At 36.7% G+C, this 23,160-nt stretch overlaps 1 protein-coding gene across 11 annotated transcripts in view; it reads left to right on the top strand.

Moving 5' to 3' along the window:
• Positions 1-23,160, top strand: part of PARD3 (par-3 family cell polarity regulator) — a 675,053-nt gene that overhangs the window by 322,634 nt on the left and 329,259 nt on the right. For all 11 annotated transcript variants that reach the window (XM_008065798.2, XM_008065800.2, XM_008065805.2 and 8 more), the window contains exon 4: positions 7,605-7,783. In XM_008065798.2, coding sequence (XP_008063989.1) covers positions 7,605-7,783 — 179 coding nt within the window. The remainder of the gene's footprint in view (positions 1-7,604; positions 7,784-23,160) is intronic.

Genomic DNA, 23,160 nt, shown 5'->3' with positions numbered 1-23,160 from the left:
GTCCTCACTTTTAGTTGCACTCATATGAGTGTCTGGAGGAATTTGGATTACACTGGTTATATTGTCAGCTTCAGTATGAGAATCCCAATGCTATAAATTTTATATGCCTCAGAAAAATGCTTGGTTTTTCTGTGGAAATATTAATATGATATGAAAAGTTGCATATTTTTTCCCTTGACTTTTTTCTCTTTATATGCCTGGGTTCAATGGAACTATTAATAATAATTAAATTTTTGAGTCGAGGTTTTATTCTGTCACCCAGACTGAAAGGCAGTGGCATGATCTTGGCTCACTGTAGCCTCTACCTTCTGGGCTCAGATGATTATTCCATCTCAGCCTCCTGAGTAGCAGCAATTACGAACACATGCCCCTACAACTGGCATATTTTTTTATTCTTTGTAGAGACGAGATCTTGCTATGTTGCTCAGGTTGGTCTTGAACTCCTGGACTCAAGTAGTCCTCCCCCCTCGACCTCCCAAAGTGCTGGGATTAGTGGTGTGAGCCATTGTGCCTGGTTAATAATATCTTATCTATAGAAATGTGTTTTAAACTTCACAAGAAATCACCTATTATCTCAAATGAAATGTAGGCTTTTTGTACATTTTATACAAAAAATAGTAACAGAGTGATAAAACTCATTTTTTTGTGTTCTTCTCTGAGTCATTCATTATTTTTCAAAGTTATTTCCTGCCCTGCTTTCCACAGACTTCTTCCAGGCTTTTATCTAAGTAGTAAAATACTGGAAAGAACCTTTATCAAATGGGCAGCTCATCTCAGAAGGTCGGTTGTACAATCTGGTGACAGGTTTTAATTCCCACGATCTGTGTTAATAACTTGGTTCTCCCATGGTAAGATGTGTCTTTAGGAAGCATGTAATTGCCCTGAAGATGGAGGAGACGGTCATCATTTTGCATGAAGAATAATCTCTCTGTTTGCCTCATAAGTTCTAATAGAACACGTGTAACTGCATATTATATTTAGATTTGATTAAATACCTTGACGGTTTATGTCTGTCTTCTTAGCAAAGGTTTATTCATTGCCTTGAGTGGCTAAATAATTTAAAAATCATGTGAAGAATAAAGGAAGAGAGGCATTGGGCAAGTTGATGAGAAGTAGAGGTGGGATATTTAACAGTTAAAAATGTATATATCTACCTTTTGATTTTTGCTCTAATTCATTATTAGATTTACCATAATTCTTCCACTTATTTAAAAGACAACTTACCTAGAGAGACACATCAATATTTACATTGCATTAGTGCCATAGAGAATTCCAGATCTTGTGATGAGGGTTTATTGCTGTTTTATCCCCTCTTCAAAGCAGTATACACATCAAACAGTCTCCACTACCATCCAGGACCCAGTGACTTCGCGGCAGTCGCCCTGTGCTTCCTCCAGCAGCTTAATTATTGAAGATCCTTGTCTTTGAATTTTCTTTTTAATATTTCAGAATCTGTACTTTGAAAATCTATATATTAAATAAATCAGAAGATTATGGACTTAGAAAGTTTTATTATTATATTTTTAAATGCATTCATTTTCCTAAAATTGGGGATGAGGAATTGCAGTAATAATGACCAAATTACCTTAGGTGAGAAGCTCCTTTTATTTCTACTTAGCATAACGAACACAAATTACATCAAATTATTAGTGATGCTGAAATAAGCATGAACCCCAGAAACATACCGCAAATTGTGCTCATATTTTATTCCTTTAAGGCCAAGGCAGAATTGCATTCTTTATTCAGTCTTATATTTTGTCAGCACAGTGAGAGATGGGAAACCTGAGATGAGTCAGGCAGTTGTGTTCAAGATCATTTTGTTGATAAGACCAGATGTTTGTGGTGACCTCTTTCCTTAAAGCCAGGTTCAATGCGTCAAAATACCTCATGAAATTTGTGATTGGTACTGCACCAGTCCCTGCAATCCTGTGTATTTTGTTCTCCTATGTTGTTGGTCATACTTTAACCTGTTTAAAATATCCCTGATAATGACTGCTGATACTGCTCTGAAATTCTTTTATATTTTTCCTAATACATTTTTCATAAGCTGTTTTAAGTTTTGTTAGGATGAGGTCTGGTGGATGATCACTGATGAGGAGTATATGAACATATGTGGAGTTACACATTTTTAGCATTAAAGGGATCCTCTAAATCCATGATTGCAGCCTCTGATTTTATAAACTGAAAACTGAGCCCAGGAGAGGTTGGCGGATATGCCGGCATCACAGATCTGGGCTGTCAGTTCTTAGCATGTGATCTGTAGAGACTTGGGAGTTATTTTGGGTAGGCAATGAGGGCAAAACTATCACCCAAGTATTATTAAAACGTATTTTGTGTTGTTTACTGGGTTGACATCTATATCAGTTGTGCCCCAGCCCTGAGGGGTAAACACGCAGGTCACTTGGCAAAGATCAGGGCAGTGGCATCAGATACATTCTCCCTCCACCTCACCCACACTCTCACTGTTACATTATTATTATTTTTTATTTCATTGTCCTTGATGAAGCAGCAAAAGTACTTACTTAAAACCTGACCCTTGAGTATACAATTTTAAAATATTTTGTAAGACAAAGTGAGAAATAGGTATAAGGCACTTCTGCTCCATATGGAGCTCAGGGGTTGCCTTGGGAACACCTTCTATGAGATGATTTGAGTTATGCGTTGAGGTAGCCATTTTTTCATGGAACAACATTTCTGTTCGAAAGATGCACAAAAAATCTGTGGTTATTCAGACTTAAGATCTGTCAAAAAGATTTTAAAGAGTGAATGGCATAGGCCTGTCACTTAAAGGCAAAAATCTGATGCCTTTTGTTGCCAAAGATAAAATTCAAACTTTCTATTGAAAATCAGGTTTTGGAAAACTTATATGCCACCATGAGCATGACCATTTCCCAAAATGTAAAGGCTTTTCTGATGAAATTGATGGAGATATTAACATATATGATTTTCTGATATGAAAATATGTATCAACATTTGGAAGATGGGCACAACTCAATGGCTAATATTTTCCAAATAACTAATGTTATGGGATTTTTCATGGGTAGAAAATTTATGAAAAGTGTGAGACAGAAAAATAGATTTTAATGCAACAAAGAAAGAAAAATTTACATCCATGTTGCAGCTGACCTTTGGGAAACTACCATTGCTCAAGTTTTGGTGTGGTATCAAAGAAGCATATCCACAATTTTCTGGAAAGGCTATTAAAGTATGATTGCCTCTTCTAGTTACATATTTAGGAAGTACTTTTTTTCCTCATATGCTTAGCCTTACTGCAGCTGATTGAATGCAGATGCAGATATGATAATTCATGTCTTCTGTTAAGTAAAATGTAAAACATTGCTGCTCTTCCCACAAAATACACCTTTTTTGGTAAAATAGGGCTTTCATAAAATTATGATTTGTGTTATGTGTGGGTTTATTATTGTTACTTTAAGGTGAATTAATGCATAGATATTTAACTTTTTTCCTCCTTTTCACTCCTAAAATGGTAAATGTCACTAACTATAACTTACATAAGCAAAAACTCTTTGAGTTGCTCAATTTTTAGAGCATGAATGGTCCTGAGATTGAAGTCTGGGTACCACTGGCCTAAGCCTATTCCCTGTTGGGCATGCTTTATTATCTTACACATTGTACTTCATCCATTTAACCATAGCTTATTATGCCTTCTTTTCCTATTTTAGCATTTTTAAAAGTTGGATGCCTCACAATCTATGTGTGTGGTTGGGTAGAGTAATGTTTCTTCCTCTCCCCAAAATGAAATGATGGTGTAAGTTAAAATTAGTGTATGATTTCTCAGTGCATAAGCCTGTTTTGAAAACAACAAAATTCCTCTCTCTTACAAAACCGAGATGAACATTTATATCCACAAGTAGCTAGAAATGGAACTGGTTTCCCAACACACTGCTGAGTGATAGAACTTATTTCATAATTTGTGATTTGTGATTGTACACTGGCTTGGGAGTCTTGACTGGAAGATTGTTCTGTGACCCTGTCCTCCTTGTGTCATCTCTCTGAGCCTCAGTTTACTCATCTGTGAAGTGGGACACGTTATACCATGTGACTAATATGGTTCTCATTTAAATAATAAGAAAGGTTCCAGTCCCTCCCTGTTAAGTCCTTGATTCTAATACAGTGTTACTAAACGTGTTTGTGTATACAAGTAAACTTCATAAAATGCCGTATATTCTTCATGCAATCATAAAATCAAGAAGAAATCATAAACTAATACAAGTCCAAATGGACACCATTATTGTGAGAGACAGTGATGCCTTGCTGTGGTCACAGGAGTTCTTTTCATAGGGACCTGGTTTTGCTGCTTGTGTGTATTATATATAGTGACTCAGACCTTACAGCACTTCCATCTGTAAGAAAATCTTACTTTCAACAGCGTTATGATGTCGTTTGGCATTCTTTTTGGTGAGAACACAGTGTTCACTTCTTTAATTGGGTTGTTCTTTTCTTATCAGCCTGGTAATCAAATTTAGGACATTTTTTGAATCAGACAATAGACATAGATGTAAACATGGGGCCTGAAATTGTATGGGTATATTCAGTTACGAGGTACTACAAATGAAAGATCCAGACTATATTAGTATTATTGTCATTACTTGATATCACTAGGATGAAAACCAAAAGTTTGACTTGGAAAGAACTCCCAGGAAGGGCACGGAATGGAAGGTCTCCTGAGGCATCCCTCCCACTGCAGTTTCTATAAATGCCTCCTGGTTCTCTGCCAGCACCCACCTGGAAGAGACATCCTACAGGGGTTGCAGTCCCCTCTGGAAGCTGTCTCATCTCTAATCCTCTCCTCACATTCACATTTTCTTTAGAGAGTTACAGATATGTAGAGATAAATACTAATTATTTTTGTCTGTTGCAGACTAACATGAACACAGCATTCATGTTTGACCAGAAGAAGGTGGTCCAGATGACTTATCTAATCGTACTCATGTATGCAATGTATTCTCTTAAGGAAAACTTCAAACACAAGTAGAGTGAGCTGTTTTATTGTGACCAAGCAAATTCAATGGAATTATATGATCCTTGAGTTTGTTTGGGGATTGAAATATATTTTGATGAGGTTATTTTTATTAAAGACAGAGAGTACTGCTTTTGGTCCTATGTTTGTACCATTTTTGAAAGGCCTTCTCTTGTGAGTTAATAGTGCTTCTTTTAGACATCGACACACACAGCGGGTGGAAGGGAGAGCAAGGGAGGGAGGGTGAGAGAGATTGAGGTATACAGAGTTACTTAACAGCTGAGTAATTAACAAACCTGTAATTGGAAAGCAGAGGCACCCATAGCTAAGTAACAGTATTGCAGTTGTCTGAAAGTATTTCAGTCTTCTCCTCCCCTCCCTTCTCCATTTTGTTACTTTTCTGCTTATATTTGTTGTGTGATGATTCTGGAAATAATTTTGTTTCCTCTTTGTAAAGAACTTTCCTTATAGTAAGGGGATTGTAATATAGATTCTCAGATGTGTATTTTTATAACTATAGAGTGACTATATATCTCTTTTTTATTTTTTATTTATTTTTGTGCAAATTATAAGCATCAAGGGCTGCCACAGGTATTTACACATACCAAAACATCAGATATCATTCTCTGTAATTTTCATGTGTGTTTCTCCCAGCAAATTAGGATAACCACCAACAATATTAAATTAAATGTTGAACATATTATTTCTCTGGTAATGTTGCTCAGGCTGTATTATTGTTATCAAATCCTTATGATGTAGAAGACAGTGTGAAACGCAGTATGACTATGATTCATATGCTTTTGTTTTCTCTGATTATTTCTAATTTACTTTAACATTTTGGAACTAATGTGTTGACAGTTGTTTTACACACAGCCTTCAATGTACACAGGTAGGGTGTCTTTATTTTAGCATACTCAAGGATCTGTGTAGCCATATCATTGACCAGTGCATCAATGTTTCAAAAACGTTTCTCATAGAGTAAATGATGAGTTTATTGCTTCATGGTTAAAGCTGCTTTGTTAGAGGCTTTTAAATGAATATTTAACTTATCCTAGTTTACGAAAGCAGGTTATTGCAAGCATAGCTTACATTTTGGGTCTTATGTTTATTATGTTTTTAAGTGATTTCACTCTGGGTTCCTGAGACCTTTGCTTGAGGTCCTAACTGTTGCAGATTCCGGGACTTTTCTTCCTCTTTCTACTTTGTGTAGTTCTGTTTCTTCTCTGCTATAACAATGGTGGTATCTGTCAACATGTTCTCAGTGCCACTGATACAAATGTTCTCCTGAGTTTGATATTGATTTTGTTATAGGGATTGCAAGTAAACGCTTTGTCTCTGTGAGTACAGTTGCTAAAATACTGTCTTTCATGTGATTGTATGTGTGTGTGTGTATGGCAAAAACTACCTGTGTATTCACATATTACTTTCAGGATTTTCTTTATCTTAAAGATAAGAAATATATTTGTACTTTATGGTTTCTGATATTACTTTATTGAGCCAAAGAAACTTTATTAAATAAATTATTTAATCGACTAGCCAAATGCTGTCTAGATTCTGCATTTTTTTGCATGTGTTGAAAAGTTTTTTTATGACTGAGCACAGTGACTTACATCTATAATCCCAGCACTTTGGGAGATTGAGGTGAAAGGATTGCCTGAACTCACGGGTTTGAGACCAGTCTGGAAAGAAAGTAAACAAAAGTTCTTTTTATTGATATATAATAATTATACACATGGGTACATATATTTTTATACATGCATACAATGTATAGTGGTTAAATCAGGGTAATTAGGATATCTATCACCTCAGCCATTTGCCATTTCTTTGGGCTGGACACATTTCAAATCTTCTCTTCTAGCTATTTTGAAATACATGATAAATTATTGTTAACTATATAGAGTCTATACTTTTAATCCTACAGATATGATTAAAAGTTAGTTGTTTAGATTTGCTATTTATTTTTTATGGCATATATACTATATCTATCACCTCAGCTATTTGCCATTTCTTTGGGCTGGACACATTTCAAATCTTCTCTTCTAGCTATTTTGAAATACATGATAAATTATTGTTAACTATGTAGAGTCTATACTTTTAATCCTACAGATATGATTAAAAGTTAGTAGTTTAGATTTACTATTTATTTTTTATGACATATATACTAACTTGTTTAGAAATATTGGGCTAATGATCACAGTAATGGTTGTTATTGTTAGTCTTTACTAAGTACATATACACCATATGCCAGGTACTGTTTAAAACACTTTATGTCATTTATATTCTCACATTACCCTGAAGAAAGTGGTACTGTTTTATTGTAATTTGAGTTGAAAGGGACTAGAGGCAGAGAACCATTAGGCAACTTGGCCAAAACCACACAAATAACAAGTAGTGAAGCCCACATAGAAGGCCAGACCATCCAGCTAGGAGCTGACACTTCACCTTGTCCCTGTCACCATATTTTGAGAAACTAATGGAATCTGTATTTAGAATGCTGACTGACTGTCCCTTTTTGAAATGTGTTATTCTGTTCTTCAATCTTTGAGATTTCAGTACATTATACTAACTTGTCTTCAGACAATGGTATCTTCTTTTTAAACACAACATGTTTCTGTATTTACAGATATGCCCCTTCATGTACGACGAAGCAGTGACCCAGCGCTAATTGGCCTCTCCACTTCTGTCAGTGATAATAATTTTTCCTCTGAAGAGCCTTCAAGAAAGAACCCCACACGGTGGTCCACCACAGCTGGCTTCCTCAAGCAGAACACCACTGGGAGTCCTAAAACCTGCGATAGGAAGGTAGCCACCGCTCTTTTTTTCCTGTCATCCTCTGCCCCTCCTCTCTTCTTGGTATCAGTTACGAGCATCACCTCTGGGGTAGACCATAGGCTTCTAGGGCAGCTTCACTATGGCCTTTTTTTGTGTATTAGACTTTCACATCAAAGCTCAGATAAACTTTTATTTTCTATCATGCTTAAATTTTCTGATAAGAGTTGATACCATGTGTGGTACTCATTAATGTGTCCAGTTTTTGAATAGATAAAGTATTCCTATGCTTAAAAATGAACGCTTTCAACATGAAATGTGTACCATATAAAGTCCCTTTCTTTTTCTCCTGATCACCCCCATTTCTTCTCATAGGTGACCCCTTTATTTACTTTTTATATATCCTTCTGGGGGTGTTTTACATGTGTGTAAGAATTATTCACATTGGCTCATGGGATACATTGAATAACTTATAGCATTATGGATTTTTGAGGATAAAAGTGGGCTTCCTGGTCATTTTATTCTGACTACCCAAATGATAATTTTATCTTCTGTAAGTCTACCTACAAAATGCAAGTGTGCCATCCAGTCTTAATAATATTTTCTTCCTTCACCTCATTTATTTTAGTCCTTGACCTAATTTGTTTAGTGTAAACAAATAAGCCTTATTTTAGTCTTTGCAGTATATTTTTAAAAAAAATTTCGTGTTCTTTGCCACATATTCCTACAGAACCCTTCTGGCCCCATTTTTGTCATACCTTTAACCTGTTACCCAATAAGCTTTAAGCTGTGTTTGTTATTTTCACTGCTGAATCTGTGTAGAATAGATACTCAAGAGCACCTGTTGAATAGATTAACAAACATTTTTCAATTCAGCCAATAATTTAGCACAGTATGTATTGGGAAATGTAGAAGCAATTCTAATCACAATATCAAAGTGTGTGTAGCTGGATAGTTGCTTGGTTTATCCTTTGCATTTATATAAAAGGCCTATTAAACAATATATATATATATATATATATAGTGTATATATACATACACACACACATACACATATTTGAGTAAAAGTCTCACTCTGTCGACCAGGCTGGAGTGCTGTGGCATGCTCACGGCCACCATAGCCTCAACCTGCTGAGCCCAGGCAATCCTTCCGCCTCAGCTTTCCAAGTAGCTGTAACTACAGGTGTGCACTACCATGCCCAACTAATTTTTGACTTATTGTAGAGACAAGGTCTTGCCAAGTTGCTCGGGCTGGTCTCAAGCCCGCAGGCTCAGGCAGTTCATTCACCTTGGCCTCCCAAAGTACTGGAATTACAGGCCACTGAGCCTGGCCAAAATATTTCCTTTAAAATAGTTTTGCATGTCAACAAACTTTTATTTGTACTAACGCAAGTAAAAAAAAAAAAAGTACATGGACTATACAGTGTAAACTGAGAAGAATCTAGTAGGAAAATAATAGATTGTATTTACTTTTTTGATTCAGTGTCTCACTCTGTCACCCAGCTGGAGTGCAATGGCATGATCATGGCTCACCGCATCCTCAGCCTCCTCGCTCAGGCCATCCTTCTGCCTCAGCCTCCTAAGTTGCTGGGACAACAGATGCATACCACTGCACCCTGCTAATCTTTTGATTTTTTGTAGAGATGAGGTCTCACTGTGTTGCCTAGCCTAGTCTTGAACTCCTGGACTCAATCTTCCCATTTCTGCTTCCCCAAGTGCTGGGATGACAGGCAAGAGCTGCTACTCCCAGCCCACTTTCTTTCTTTTTTTTTTTCCTTCCTTCCTTCCTCTCTATTTCTTTCATTTAACTGTTAAGCTTATTCTCCTAGAATGTTTTGTTTTTATAGATTTGATGAAGAACCGCATTGTAGTATCTTTCAGTAAAATTTGCTTGAAATTTTGAGGACTTTATCATGCAGAGGACTATCCAATGAAGCAGAATCCAGTTTTTCAATAGGCCTTGTGGCATTTAATTTTGTTTGAAATAGACCTAATTAAATTTACAGACTCATGCCTGTAATCCCAGCACTTTGGGATACCTAGGCAGGAGGATTGCTTGAGCCCAGGAGTTTGAGACTAACCTGGGCAACATAGCAAGACCCTGTCTCTACAAAAAATAAAATAAAAAATTATTGGTATGGTGGCTCATGCCTGGAGTCCCAGCTACCGGGGAGGTTAAGGTGGAAGGATCACCTGAGACTAGGAGTCTGAGGCTGCAATGAGCTGTGATTGTGTCACTGCTCCAGCCTGGGCGACGGAGTGAGATCCTGACTCAAAAAACGAATGCCCCACACCATTGACCCTGAATAGGTGGAATCCAATTTGTCTTCAGATGCTGACCTGTAGAGGCATTTGGGATGTGGAACCTTAGCCTGGCAGCCTCTGCCACGTAGATAGGAAGGCATGCTGGGAGAGAGTGGAGATGCTCATTGCCAGTTAGGCATGGCCACCTCGCTGACTTTGTTTTAAATAACATGTATCTATCATTGTAGAAAATTTGAGAAGCTTGTAGAATAGAACAAAATAAAATTATTTTTTAACTCAGAAACACTGCAACAACAAGAATTGAAATATTAGTGAATATACACAAACAGCTGGAGTCGTGCTATGTTTACATATTTGTATCCTGATTATTTCTGCATTTTTCTTATAGGGACTTCCCCTGGTGTGAATTTTATTAGAAAATATTTTGAATGAATGGAAAATATTACATTATAGGCATACTTTATCATTTTCTCATTGTTGATCTTTCCTTTCCTTTCCTTCCCTTCCCTTCTCTTTCCCTTTCCTTTCCTTCCCCTTATTCCCCTTCTCTTTCTTACAGGATCTCACTCTGTCACCCAGGCTAGCATATAGTGGCATGATCATAGCTCACTGCAGCCTCAACTTTCTGGGCTCAAGTGATTCTCCCACCCCAGCCTCCCCAGTTTCTAGGACTACAGGCACATACCAACATGCCTGCTTATTATTATTGTTTGTAATGTATATATTTCTGTAGAGATAGGGTCTCCATTTTTTTTCTCACATTATAAATATCAATGTTGTGAGACATTCTTGGGTATAATATGATTGTCTTAAACCTTGTTACAAATTCAGAAAGATTTTTCCCTATATGGAGTAGTTTTTAATGTAATCAAATGCCCACTTTCATAAGAAAGGCCTTGATCTGCATATATATGTCTAGATGAAATCATGTTCATATATAGCAAACATGAAGGGTAATATATAATAAATTAGTCTTTTGAAATTTCTTTGGCTTTAATTTTGAAAGACTAATTTACTAATCTTGGTGTTTAAATTTTAAGCTGTTTGTATTTTAGGCTGACAGTTTGTCTCTCTGTGTGTGAGATTCAATGGTATCTTATTTTTAGTTATAAACAGACTTTTCATCTTTTCTGTTGTACCCAGGAGAGCTTACCTAACGCTGGGTAATTTTAAGATGTTATAAATTCTTATTAGTGTGTAGTGGTTTAGGTTTTCTGTATAAAATCATGGACATAAATTACTGAAGCATTCACAACCTTGTGATTCATTGATCTCCAATGGTTAAAATCAGTTAACATTCTTGAATAACTCATCTACATAGTTAGGTGGCTTATATACTTCCAAGTTTAATTGACAAAATAAACAGTCTTAGAATGTTACCAATCAATTAACGTCTCTCATTTCTGAGCAATGAAGTTCCATTCTTTTATGTTAGAACACAACCATTTTGAACTCTCTCCTGTAGTTCAGTGTCACAGTTGAGAGGTGGCATCTTCCTAGTGGAAATAATGATCATATCTCATTCTGTTCAGAGTTCATTGTAGACAGAATTTGATGATGCTAAACCAAGGCCGAGGGTTCTGTGGACTGCCAGGTTTTTACATATTTTTTAATTTTTTTTTTTTTTTGAGTTGGAGTCTCACTCTGTTGCGCAGACTGGAGTGCAATGGCCGCTCCCGGCCACCGCAGCCTCGACCTGCTGGGCTCCGGCGATCCTTCCGCCTCAGCCTTCCAAGTAGCCGGAATTACAGGCATGCGCTACCACACCCGGCTGAGTTTTTTATTTATTGTAGAGATGAGGTCTCACTGCCCAGGCGGGTCTCGAACCCGCGGGCTCAGGCAATCCACTCACCTCAGCCTCCCAAAGGCGTGGGATTACAGGCTGAGCCACCGAGCCCGGCATTTTTTAATATTTTTATTTGGAGGTGAGACATAGAGGAGACAGAAGTCTAAGCTTTTGACAAAGTTCTTCCTGTTTCTAGCCTCTCACGGCTGACTACCTTTCCCAACTTTTTTCCAGAATATTTTGTTCACACTTTGTGTGGAATGTGTCTTGCTAGAGGCTGTCATTTCATTTGTAATTTAGTGGGCAGTTAATATTTCATCTTGGGAAAGAGAATTTCAATCAGTGTGAGTACGTAAGTCCTTTTGCCATCTCTTTGGTCATCCTTATTAAGTCAGTGTTGCTGTGAGCAGAGAGGCCTGCCAGTCTGTGGAGAGCGTTTGATTCATCCCATCAAGAGAGATGGAACGAGGCACTTAGCAGAAACAGCCTACCATGAAGGATTACAGAAAAAGACTGAACTATTTCACCGTACAGTTGTCACTAGCCATTGTTCACTTCCTCTAAGTAACGAGAGATGTTGTTTTTCCAAGTCAGATTTTCTCCCTCAGAATTAACATAGGTAGATTTAGTGTAATAACCCTGTCTTGAAAAGTTTCCAAGAGAGATTCTTGCCTGATTAGGGAATGGGGGAGAATGTGATAAAGGGAACGTATTACATTGGCATCATTAGGCTTTTTCTTTTCTATCTTCTTAGAGAGAGAGCTTGGGATGTTTCTTACCCCCTAGGTTTATGATTTCTGTTTGATTTAATTCTTTGGCATGTTTGGTATCTTTCCAGTACCCCTGATACATGCAGCCTCTTGGAAGAGATGCTTTCTTAATTGGGTCTTTATCATCTCTCTTTTTCTTTTTATTAAGAGTATGAGATCTTTCTTTTAAGTTTAGAACATTATGTTTATAAAGTTTTTTTGTGGTACATTTTAAGGTCCCCCCCCCACAATTTTTTTTTTTTTTTTTTTTTTGGTAATAATACTGCTTGCTCTTTGCTTATACAGTACTGGATGGTTGTGTCTGGTACTGAACATATATAGACTTTTTGTTCTGGTCACTATTCCCTAAACAATACTGTATAACAACTATTTTCATAGCAGTTACATTGTGTTAGGTGTTGTAACCAATAAGGAGGTGATTTAAACTATGGGGGGAACGCAGGTAGGTTATATGCAAATGCTACACCATTTCATGTCAGAGACCTAAGCATTCATGGGCTTTGGTATTTGCAGGGGGTCCTGGATACCAAGAGGCACCTATAATTTGAAATCTTGAAGATGAGTAGTATTGATATTTTGACATTAGCTTCAGGACTTCTGTGAAGCATAGCTTTATACAGGTGTTTGCTGATCTTATTACCAATGGGGAATCATTCAACAAGTACAGTTTAATTTCCTGCAGTTTTTCTGAATTTCTATTTTTATTGAGATAATTTTCTTTTGTCTCATAAACATTGATAGCTTGCATAATGTTCTATTATGTACTGATTTTTTTTATAGTTGGTATTTATTAACTTTATTTGGTGGTTTTTCTGCTGTTTGACATTTATATTTTTGCCAATTTTGTTTGCTCTTATAAGTAACCTTTGGAAGTACCCTTCAGAGAATTTCCTTATATATCTATTTATGTCAGTATCTCTGATTATTTTCTTAGACTAGATTCCTCAGACAGACTTACTTGATCAAGGAGAAGAACAGTTTCAAAGCCATTGGTAATTATTTCTCATAAACTCATGAATAATAAAGTATAAAGTTTTTATGATATATAAAGTACTGTGAGAAGTTCTAGATAGGAGAGGGGTTTGGGGAGTAAAGAAAACAAGCAGCTGGTACTACTGGTGGTTTCCAGAACTTACTGTCTTATTATGTAGTTTAATGATTCTGTTTGAGTATACATCAGAATTACCTGTGGCCTTTCAAGAAACGAAATACCATCACATATGCCATTAAATACCTGTTCTGGGAAATTGGTGTGTGTTTTTTTAAAAGAGTTTTGTTGATTCCAGGTTTCAATTTTTTTAAAAAGAACTGCAGGACTAACTGAAAAGGAAGAGTTTGGTGGCTTCTTAAAACAAGGCAAATAGGGATACAGTCTTGTGTTGCTTAATAATGGAAATACATGCTGAGCAGTGTGTCATTAGACAATTTTGTCATTGTGTGAACATCATAGAGTACACTTATGCAAAACTGGGTGGTGTGGCCTACTATACACATAGACTACAGCCTATTGCTCCTAGCATGCAAACCCAAACAGCATGTTACTATACTGAATACTATGGGCAGTTGTAATACAGTGTTAGGTGTTTGTGTCTAAACATATCTAAACATAGAAAAGGTACAGCAAAAATACAGTATGATCTTATGGGACCACTGTCATGTATGTGGGCCATTGTTGCCCCAAACTTCCGTTATGTGGCACCTGCATGTATAATGACTATTTGTTTGACTCCTTTTTCTAGTGTAGCAAAATAGAATGTAGAACATTTACTGGATGTGATTTTGGGACATTTCACTTCTCTTCAGACTTAGAGTGCACAAATTTATTAAATACTTCCCATCAATGCAAAACTAGAACTGTATGTGTATATATGTATATACATATTTGAATTGGAGTCTTACTCTGTCGCCTAGACTGGAGTGCAGAGGCACACTCACGACCACCCCAGCGTCGAGCTGCTGGGCTCTGATGATCCTTCCACCTCAGTCTTCCAAGTAGCCAGAACTACAGGCACGCATTACCGCGCCTCTCTAATTTTTGATTTATTGTAGAGATAAGTTGCCCAGGCTGATCTTGAAGCTGTGGGCTCAGGCAATCCACTCGTCTTGGCCTCCCAAAGTGCTGGAATTACAGGCTGAGCCACTGAACCTGGCAGAACTGGACATTTTTTAAAGATAGAAGCTATTACATAAACAATATTTCTGTCTATGTTTTTGGGAGGGGTGCATTTACCCTCACCCTCACCCCCCACCTTAGTGCAAAGTGCATTTGGTTACACAGAGTCAGGTTGCCCAATTCCCAGGATCATGGATAAGGTCACCAATGCTAATTCAGCTATATGGAGCTCCAGAAAATATCTACTTTTTGTTTTATTGACAGCGAGAAAACATTCACAGTTGACATGTACACATTGCACACATTATATTCACAATTATCATTGGATCCTACTCCATGCTACTTTTAATTAATTTCTTGCTTATTTGGTTATTATTTATATAGAGTGATAGTCTACACTTCCCTATTTCCTCTGCTCCCTGATTTCTTTAAAAACCCTTTGGGTTCTTGGTTTCTGTATCATCTCATTTATTCTCTCTAATGTCTAAGGACAACTGTCTTATTGGTGAATTTGAAAATACTGTTTTATTTTTATACTACTTCACTTGACCAGTTGGCTATTGAGAGAGAGTTGTGTGACTGGATTATTTGTGAGCCAAGTGTAGCCGCTAGCACCAAAATAACCACCTAAAACCTCCAACGATAAGCTGAGATAGTTCTTTAAAGCCACGATATTATAATTTTGTGCTCAAAGCCATAAAATCCTATGGTGCTATAGAGAAAATTTTTTATTTGAGCCCGGATATGATATTTTTAGGGCTCACAGACTAGTCCAGGAGTATAAATCCCAAATAAAGTCAGAATCCTTACTGAGCACTCTCAGAGTCACAGAGGGAAATGAATATGTCACACTTGTTTTTCTTGACTTAAGGGAGAAGACCTGGAAATATCATTGATGAAATTACATTGAACCAATGTCTATATACTCTTAAAAATATTTGGCCTCATTTTATCTTTTTAAGTGGATTTCTATTTTAAATTTTTTGATAATTTCATTTATAGACCTACCTGTTTTGTTTGTTTGTTTGTTTTGCTTGTTTTTTTAAATTTTATTTTTAAAATGTGGGGTCCAGATCACGGTTAGGTACATACGTGATCATCGTACAGGTAAAGTATGGGTACCCTTATTGATGTTGTGTGCCTCCTGCCCCGGCAGTGTCCCACTACTGCCAATCCCTTTCTTATAGCATTATGATAAATGCTCAGGGTCCACTTATGAGTGAGTACATGTGGTACTCCAATGTTTGTTTCTGGGACAAATCACTGAGTATTATAGAAATAGACCTACCTGTTTTGAGTCATGAAGTTAGATCTCGTCATTTCATGTCCTTTCCTTAACAAGAAGAATATAAGATGGATTGTTTAGGGCTGGAGCACCTGGTGTCTACATTCCAGCCGCTCTGGCTTTGAGCATCCTTGCTTCTGCATGTATTCCTAGTACCATTATGGACTAGGCTGTCTTTGGAGGAAGGTATTTCAGGCAAGGTTTTTCAAAGTTTGAGGGTAGACATGGTTTCCATTTATCCCATATCTGTTAGCAAGGGTTTGCTATTTTCATATAATGCCAGCCAAGTTAGTTGGAATATTTGTTATTCCTGGGCACTATTCTATGCTTGGTGTGCTATGTGTATCTCTATGTAATCACTCTGAAGTGTAAGTACTATTGCCATTTCTATTTTATTGATGAGCAGATAGAGCCTTAGAGAGTTGAAGTAACTCACCTAATAGTTAACCAGCTGTTGAATGCAAAAGTTCTGATATGAATGTGCTGAGGTCTCATGACTGGGTATTTGCTTTTGCCTTTAATTTTTACTGAGGCATCTTATTGCAATAGCTGTTTTATTAATATATTCATTTTAGTCAGATTGTTAGGTCTTGAGTTTTGTTTGTGTGTTTTTGGTGTGGAGTGCAAAGATGATTTCAACAGGAATCCCTCAAAAATTCCCTGAATCACGTTTTCTGAAATTATAATTTTCAATCATATGTGGAAGACAAAAATAGTTTGTTTGAATATTAATATCCTGTTCCTAGAACACACTTTTTCTGCTGATGGGGTGGGAGAGAGGGACTTAATTCCTTAGAAGTTTGTGCCATTGATTTCCCTTATGCGGAATGATTTCTGTGTGGAGATGCAGTTCTCCAGAAAACTCATTATTGTAGGAGAAGCAATATGCAGGATAAGATTAAGATAAGTGGAAATGAATACTTTATACATTTTCAAAAATGTATCTGTGGAAATGGTTTACCTGAAGAGGAGAAAGGTAAAGGGAAAAGCTAAGGAAGACTTTACGTAGGGTTTTCACAGTTATTACCCAACTGTTCTGCTAATCCATTCAGTCCCTTGTAGTTTTGATTGTGGACTTTAAAATGGAAGAAAATGCTAATATTTTACATTGGCAGACTTGTTATATATATTGCAAGTAACTTGATTTTCAAATGTTAGTAATTTACTTAAATATATATGTATATACAAACATTCCTTTTTTTTTTTTTGAGTTGGAGTCTCACTCCGTCACCCATACTGGAGTACAGTGGCCGCTCCCAGCCACGCAGACTTGACCTGCTGGGCTCCGGCGATCCTTCTGCCTCAGCCTTCCAAGTAGCTGGAACTACAGGCGCGGGCTACCACAACCGGCTAATTTTTTGATTTATTGTAGAGATGAGGTCTCCCCAAGTTGCCCAGGCGGGTCTTGAACCCACGGGCTCAGGCAATCCACTCACCTCAGCCTCCCAAAGCACTGGGATTACAGGCTGAGCCACCGAGCCTGGCTCAAACATTCCTTTTTAAATTCAGGTGAAAAATTTAGGTAGATAAATATAAAAGATTTATGGTGCCCATTTAAATAATGTGTAAGACTGTAGGTATTTTGGAATTAGGCAGCCCCGGTAAGTATTTTACTTTCTTTCCCTCTCCCTCTAGCGTCTGTTCTCTTTTTCACTTGGTATTGTGCAAAGTGTTCTTGATGCAAAATGTTACTTACAATTTTTGTTTTGAGATGTAGACATTTAGAGTTGTGTATTTTTGAAAGAAAATGAAATGTAGATAGGCATTTCTTGCCTTCAAAGTTAAGAAATATACAGAATTTTCTAAAATGTTTTAAAATTGTTTCAGATTCGAATTTGTTTTTCAGAGTGAAGCTGCATTCGTCTTCATGTTTATTGTAGTGTGGAAAAAAATGAGTTGGGTCTTCAAAGTTTAATCTGACCTGAAATATTTATGTTTCTTTGTTTTTTCCTCATGCACTCACCCTTTTTGGTTTAAGGTGTGTATAGGTCAAAACTAGAGATTCCGTTTTCTATCTTCCTGACATCAGCATTCCAGTAGTGGAATGCTGATGGCTGTGGAAGAATTCAGTGGATTGAGTTAGAAATTGGGTGTTGAGTTGGGTAGGTGTATAACTATGGGAATAGGTTGGTCATCCTAATCTCCATGGAGTGTATGTTATATAGTTTTGATGGATCCCTGCTTCTTCCTTCAGAGAGTAAAAGGTTAAACTGAAAAAAAAAAAAAAAAAAAAAAAAAAAAAAAAAATTTCCTATCTACAGTGTTCTGCACTGTTCAAGTAGATTAGGAACAGCTGGGAAAATTGATTCCAACAAGCAGCCTGAATGAGACTGAGTTTTGCTGATCTTTCTCTCCTTCCTTCCCTGGTCTGCTCTATGAAGAGAGGTGGTAGCTTCACAGAAATTTGTGCCCCTTTAAAGTTTATCAGACCTACATCTCTACAAGAGATTTTGAGCAATTTGTGTGTGTGTGTGTGTGTGTGTGTTTGTATGTGTGTGTATGTATGACTTGGATCCCTTTATGTTCATAGCCTGATGCATATCCATGAGCCTGGATTATTTTTCTTGTCTGGTATGAAAATTGTTTAAAGGTCCTAGACAGCTATGGATTGTGAATTAAACCTAAAATAATATTATGCTTCTATTTTTTGTAACAACCTGAAGGGTTTGCTGTGTGACAGGAAACTTATTTTCAAAAAATAATTGTCATTCTCAAATATATATTTCTATATTGTCATTCTAACATGCATTTTCCCCCCTACAATATTCAGCATTCTTGAGTTTCTTTCTGAATTATATGTAATTTTATAATCTGGAAGTATGTGTCATAAAGACTGCAAAAGGCATTATCACATGTGGAAAGCGATCAGTTTTCAGGCCAGAACGAGTTCTAAGAACTATACTTTAACATTTCAAAGGAAAAGAAACCTAGTAAAATCTGATGTACTTGTTAGATTTTATTTTAAATAGCATTATTTTGTTAGGATAACTAATTTGGTTAAACTATCTTCATTTTTGCTACTTATTCCTGTTCAATACTTAAACTCAGTTTTAAAAGAAAGTTAAAATGTGTTTAAAAATGAAATATTAATTACTCATGAAATTTGACCTAAAAAGGTGCTATGATAAATACTTTGGCATTCAAAATCTCTGAATTCTGACCATTTCATGTTTAAATGTTTAAAAAGTTAGAGTGTCAGGGTAACCAGCGTCTCTTGTTGGAAACTCTGCTACAGTTTAGCAAATTGTATATCTATCACTGCTGACCTCCAATTGATTGTTATGACAAAACGTTTGGATGTGTGAGTATCCTCTTTGTCTTGCTATAGTGGTGTTGGAACAAGTTTATAAACACATACCGGTTTATAATCCCATCTCTTTGGGAGGCCGAGACAAGTGGATTACCTGAGCCTGTGGATTTGAGACCAGCCCGGGCAACTTGGAGAGACCTCGACTCTACAATAAATTTTTGAAAAAAGTTAGCCAGGCGTCGTAGCGTGTGCCTGTAGTTCCAGCTACTTGGAAGGTGGAGGCGAAAGGATCACCAGAGCCCAGCAGGTCGGCTCTGGGGTGGCCATGAGCATGCCACTGCACTCCAGCCTGGGCAATGGAGTGAGTCTCCAACTCAAAAAAAAAAAAAAAAGTGAGGAAACCTATAATATTATCAAAAAGGAAAGCGAAATGTGCACATGTCCCAGTATTTGTACTCATTTATGTGTGGGAAACTGACTTAGGAATTACAAATAATACAGAAACAAATTGCTTGACCTCAGTTCCATAACACTGAACATCCATACATATGATGTTGGTTACTATGAAGTTTGAATATTGCTTTTTTATTGGTTCATTGTACTTCAAAATAGCCATGCACCTAAGGCCAGTGATGGTGAATGCTATGTTTATTATAAAATCCTGGGTTTCCTTACTTTAAAAAATGTCTTGGCTGGCACAGTGGCTCATGCCTACAATCTCAGTACTTGGGAGGCTGAGGCAGGAGGATTGCTTGAGCCTAGGAGTTTGAGAACAGCTTGGGCAACATAATAATATCTTGTCTCTACAAAAGAGTAAAAAAATTAGTCAGCTGTGGTGGTACCCACCTATAGTCCCAGTATTCAGAAGGCTGAGGCGAGAGTATTGCCTAAGCCCTGGAAGTTGAGGCTGTGGTGAGACATGATCATCCCATTGCACTCCAGCCTGGGTGAGAGAGTGAGACCCAAACTAAAAAAAAAAAACACACACAAAAAAACTTAATGGGCATGGAATTTGTTTAAACTGATAGGAACTGCTAAACTTTCTCTCTCATTCTTATTTATTTTTTAGAGGATATTTGAAGGTCAGAAAAGTCCACTTACAATAATCATATTTACAGACCATTTTATGATTTTATCATCTCATTCACTTTAGCCATGACATTGCTTCCAAGGTCCTGCTCTACTGTAGCCACCAGCAGGTAGAAAAGATAAACGCTGACCTCAACGACAGAAAGGAGTCTGCTACATTGATGCAACAATATGATTACTGATGATTTTAGCAAGCTTCATGTAATTAAAGAAAATTATCCTGAATAATAATTACTAATTTCATTTCATCTCTTAATTTCAGGTTGGACATCCATCCTGAAAATAGTTCCTTTTGATTTTTTTGTGTAGCATTTCTTGGATAAGTGATTAATCAGAAAATTGAATTCTCTTTTACCACAATTGCAGCTTTGAAAAATGTTGTAAATTTGCATCACTTGGGGATATTTGAAACCATATGAGGCATTGGCAGTGTAAAAGTGAAGTGTATATGTAGGGAATGTTTTGCATTTCAAAATATGCCATGATTCCTCATGATTTTTAGAAAGGTGTTTGGAATTTTTGCACTGAAGTGATGTGGATGTATAGTTAGGTTTCCTTGGCTAACACAGAAATGTCCATTACTTCCACAGTGTTCATGAAACAGCCCTGATTTCGGGAACATAGGAAAGTAGTCTTGCCAGGCGATCTGACCATCAGCTAAATAGCTGTTTCTGGGAGATAAAGCCTTGGAGTGGCAGCGTAGTAAGCCAGGAATAAGCTTCTATCTCAAGGCATTGGGTGGGCTCTATGAGGTATCTTTTTATTAAATTGTAATTGGTTTGTGGAGGGGTGAGGGAGAGAGAAGACACTTGCTTTCCCTACCTTGGGAGAGATTTACTCCATAGCCAGGATACTGCTACCAGGGAACAGCAAATTAGTATGCATTTCCCAGCTGGGGTGGCATTCTTTTGCCACCTGATGATGTGTCAGTACATTAGATGATAAGGAAAATCCCTGATCACGGCAGGAACATCTGCTTTTTTCTGGCAAGAAGGAAAGTTTCTTACCCAGCCCAAAGCTGAGTGGCTGATTGGGACAACCTTATAGGTGGAGAATTAAAGTTATAATTTTTTTAAAAGGACAGTAATTCCTTATGGTATTTTTCATACATAAATTTTTATTTAAAGTGACTTTACTGTAATAAATTAACTCTTGCCATTAGCTAATTTAATAATTTTTATATGTTGGTAATGAATAGAAAATAGAATTTTTGCATATTGGTAATGTTGATGGATTTTTTTTTTTTTAGTTGGGTGTCTTACTCCATCGCGCAGGCTGCAGTACAGTGGCACAATTGTGGCTCACTGCAGCCTTGACCTTCTAGGCTCAGGCAATCCTCCTGCCCCAGTCTCTGGAGTAGCTGGGACTATAGGCATGCAGCACCTTGCCTGGCTGATTTTTCAATTTTTTTGTTGAGACGAGGTCTCACTCTTGCCCAGGCTGGTCTTGAACTCCTGGGTTAAAACAGCCCTCCCACCTTGGCTTTCCAAAGTTTTGATATTAGAAGTGTGAGCCACATGCCCAAACTGCTGATAGATTTTTATAAGTCTAAAGAAATAGATTTCTGTTTTTGCTTTGATATTTACCAGTGTACAAAAATGGAGTCATTAATTTGGTTCCGGAATGAAATAGATTTAAAATGACGTTCTCCAGTTTATTTTAAGTATAGCTCTAGCTTGTTGCAAAAAATATTAATGACAATAAAATTTATTGACTTGATAGTTCCTTTATATTGTAAAATATAAGTTTTGAAAATATATTTGAGTTAAAATAACTTTTTGTAATTGTAGTTTGTTCCATAAATGAATATAGAGGGTCTTGCACAGATATATTTAAGACTATGTATTTTTAAAATTATTTACACTAAAACAAATATTTTCAAATTGAAAAATGTGCACTGTATACATTTCAGTGCGAAACCATTGACACACAAGCATATGTTATGATGTAGAAGATACATTGTATGTTATATTAAGTGATGCACTCCCATGATAAATATAAAGCTACAGTGTCATGGACCTGCACTCCTTGGACTCACTAAGTCCAAACGTCAGGCAGGGTTGTGGAAAGGAGTATAGCTGAAATGCCAGTAGCACCCACATGATGCTGTCAACAAAATAATATTTATGTAGATTGTGGCTAATAATATATTTTAAAAATTATTCACTTAATGATTTAAGATTACTGTAAATAATCACTTTTCATACATCATAAATGAATTAATATATAGGTTCATTTTTGTCTTCACCATGAATTGAGAAAACTATTTGTTATGAGGGGATGAATATCACTTTCATTTTTCTTATCCATGAACTCTCAGCATTGATTCTACAAATATAAAATTATATAATTCTTCAGGTGCTATGCAAAGACAGACCTTTTGATCTTTAGCCATTCTCTCCCTTAATATGATTATTCTGTGTTGCCGTGCTGTGTGAATTACATGTCATAATTGACTTAAATGGAGAAATAATACACTACTTTTTAGATTCAATTGGAAATAATCACAATTATCATACACATTGTATGCTGTAGGTGTGACATGAAATTGAAATAGACATGTAACAGTGGTATACATCTTTTACTATAAATCTAAAAGTAGTCATTACATTTCAGTGGAAATCCATTTTGCTGATATTTATCTTGATAACTTTTTAAAAGGAATCCCTCAACAATTTTAAAATAACTTATCAAAGTGTTCTTTTAAGATTCCAAGATTCTGAAACCTTGTGAAGTAGGAAACATAAAAATATACCCAAGCAAAAGCCATCCATATTGTTGTAGGCTACTGTGCTAAGTGCTTGGGTTGAGCGGTGAATGGTGATCTTTTGTTCAGGCTTCCCCAGAAGAGT

The sequence above is a fragment of the Carlito syrichta genome, unplaced genomic scaffold (genome assembly GCF_000164805.1).
Source record: "Carlito syrichta isolate Samal-C Ts95f unplaced genomic scaffold, Tarsius_syrichta-2.0.1 Scaffold308805, whole genome shotgun sequence".
NCBI classification, from domain to species: domain Eukaryota; kingdom Metazoa; phylum Chordata; class Mammalia; order Primates; family Tarsiidae; genus Carlito; species Carlito syrichta.
This window is presented reverse-complemented; position numbering and strand designations above follow the sequence as displayed.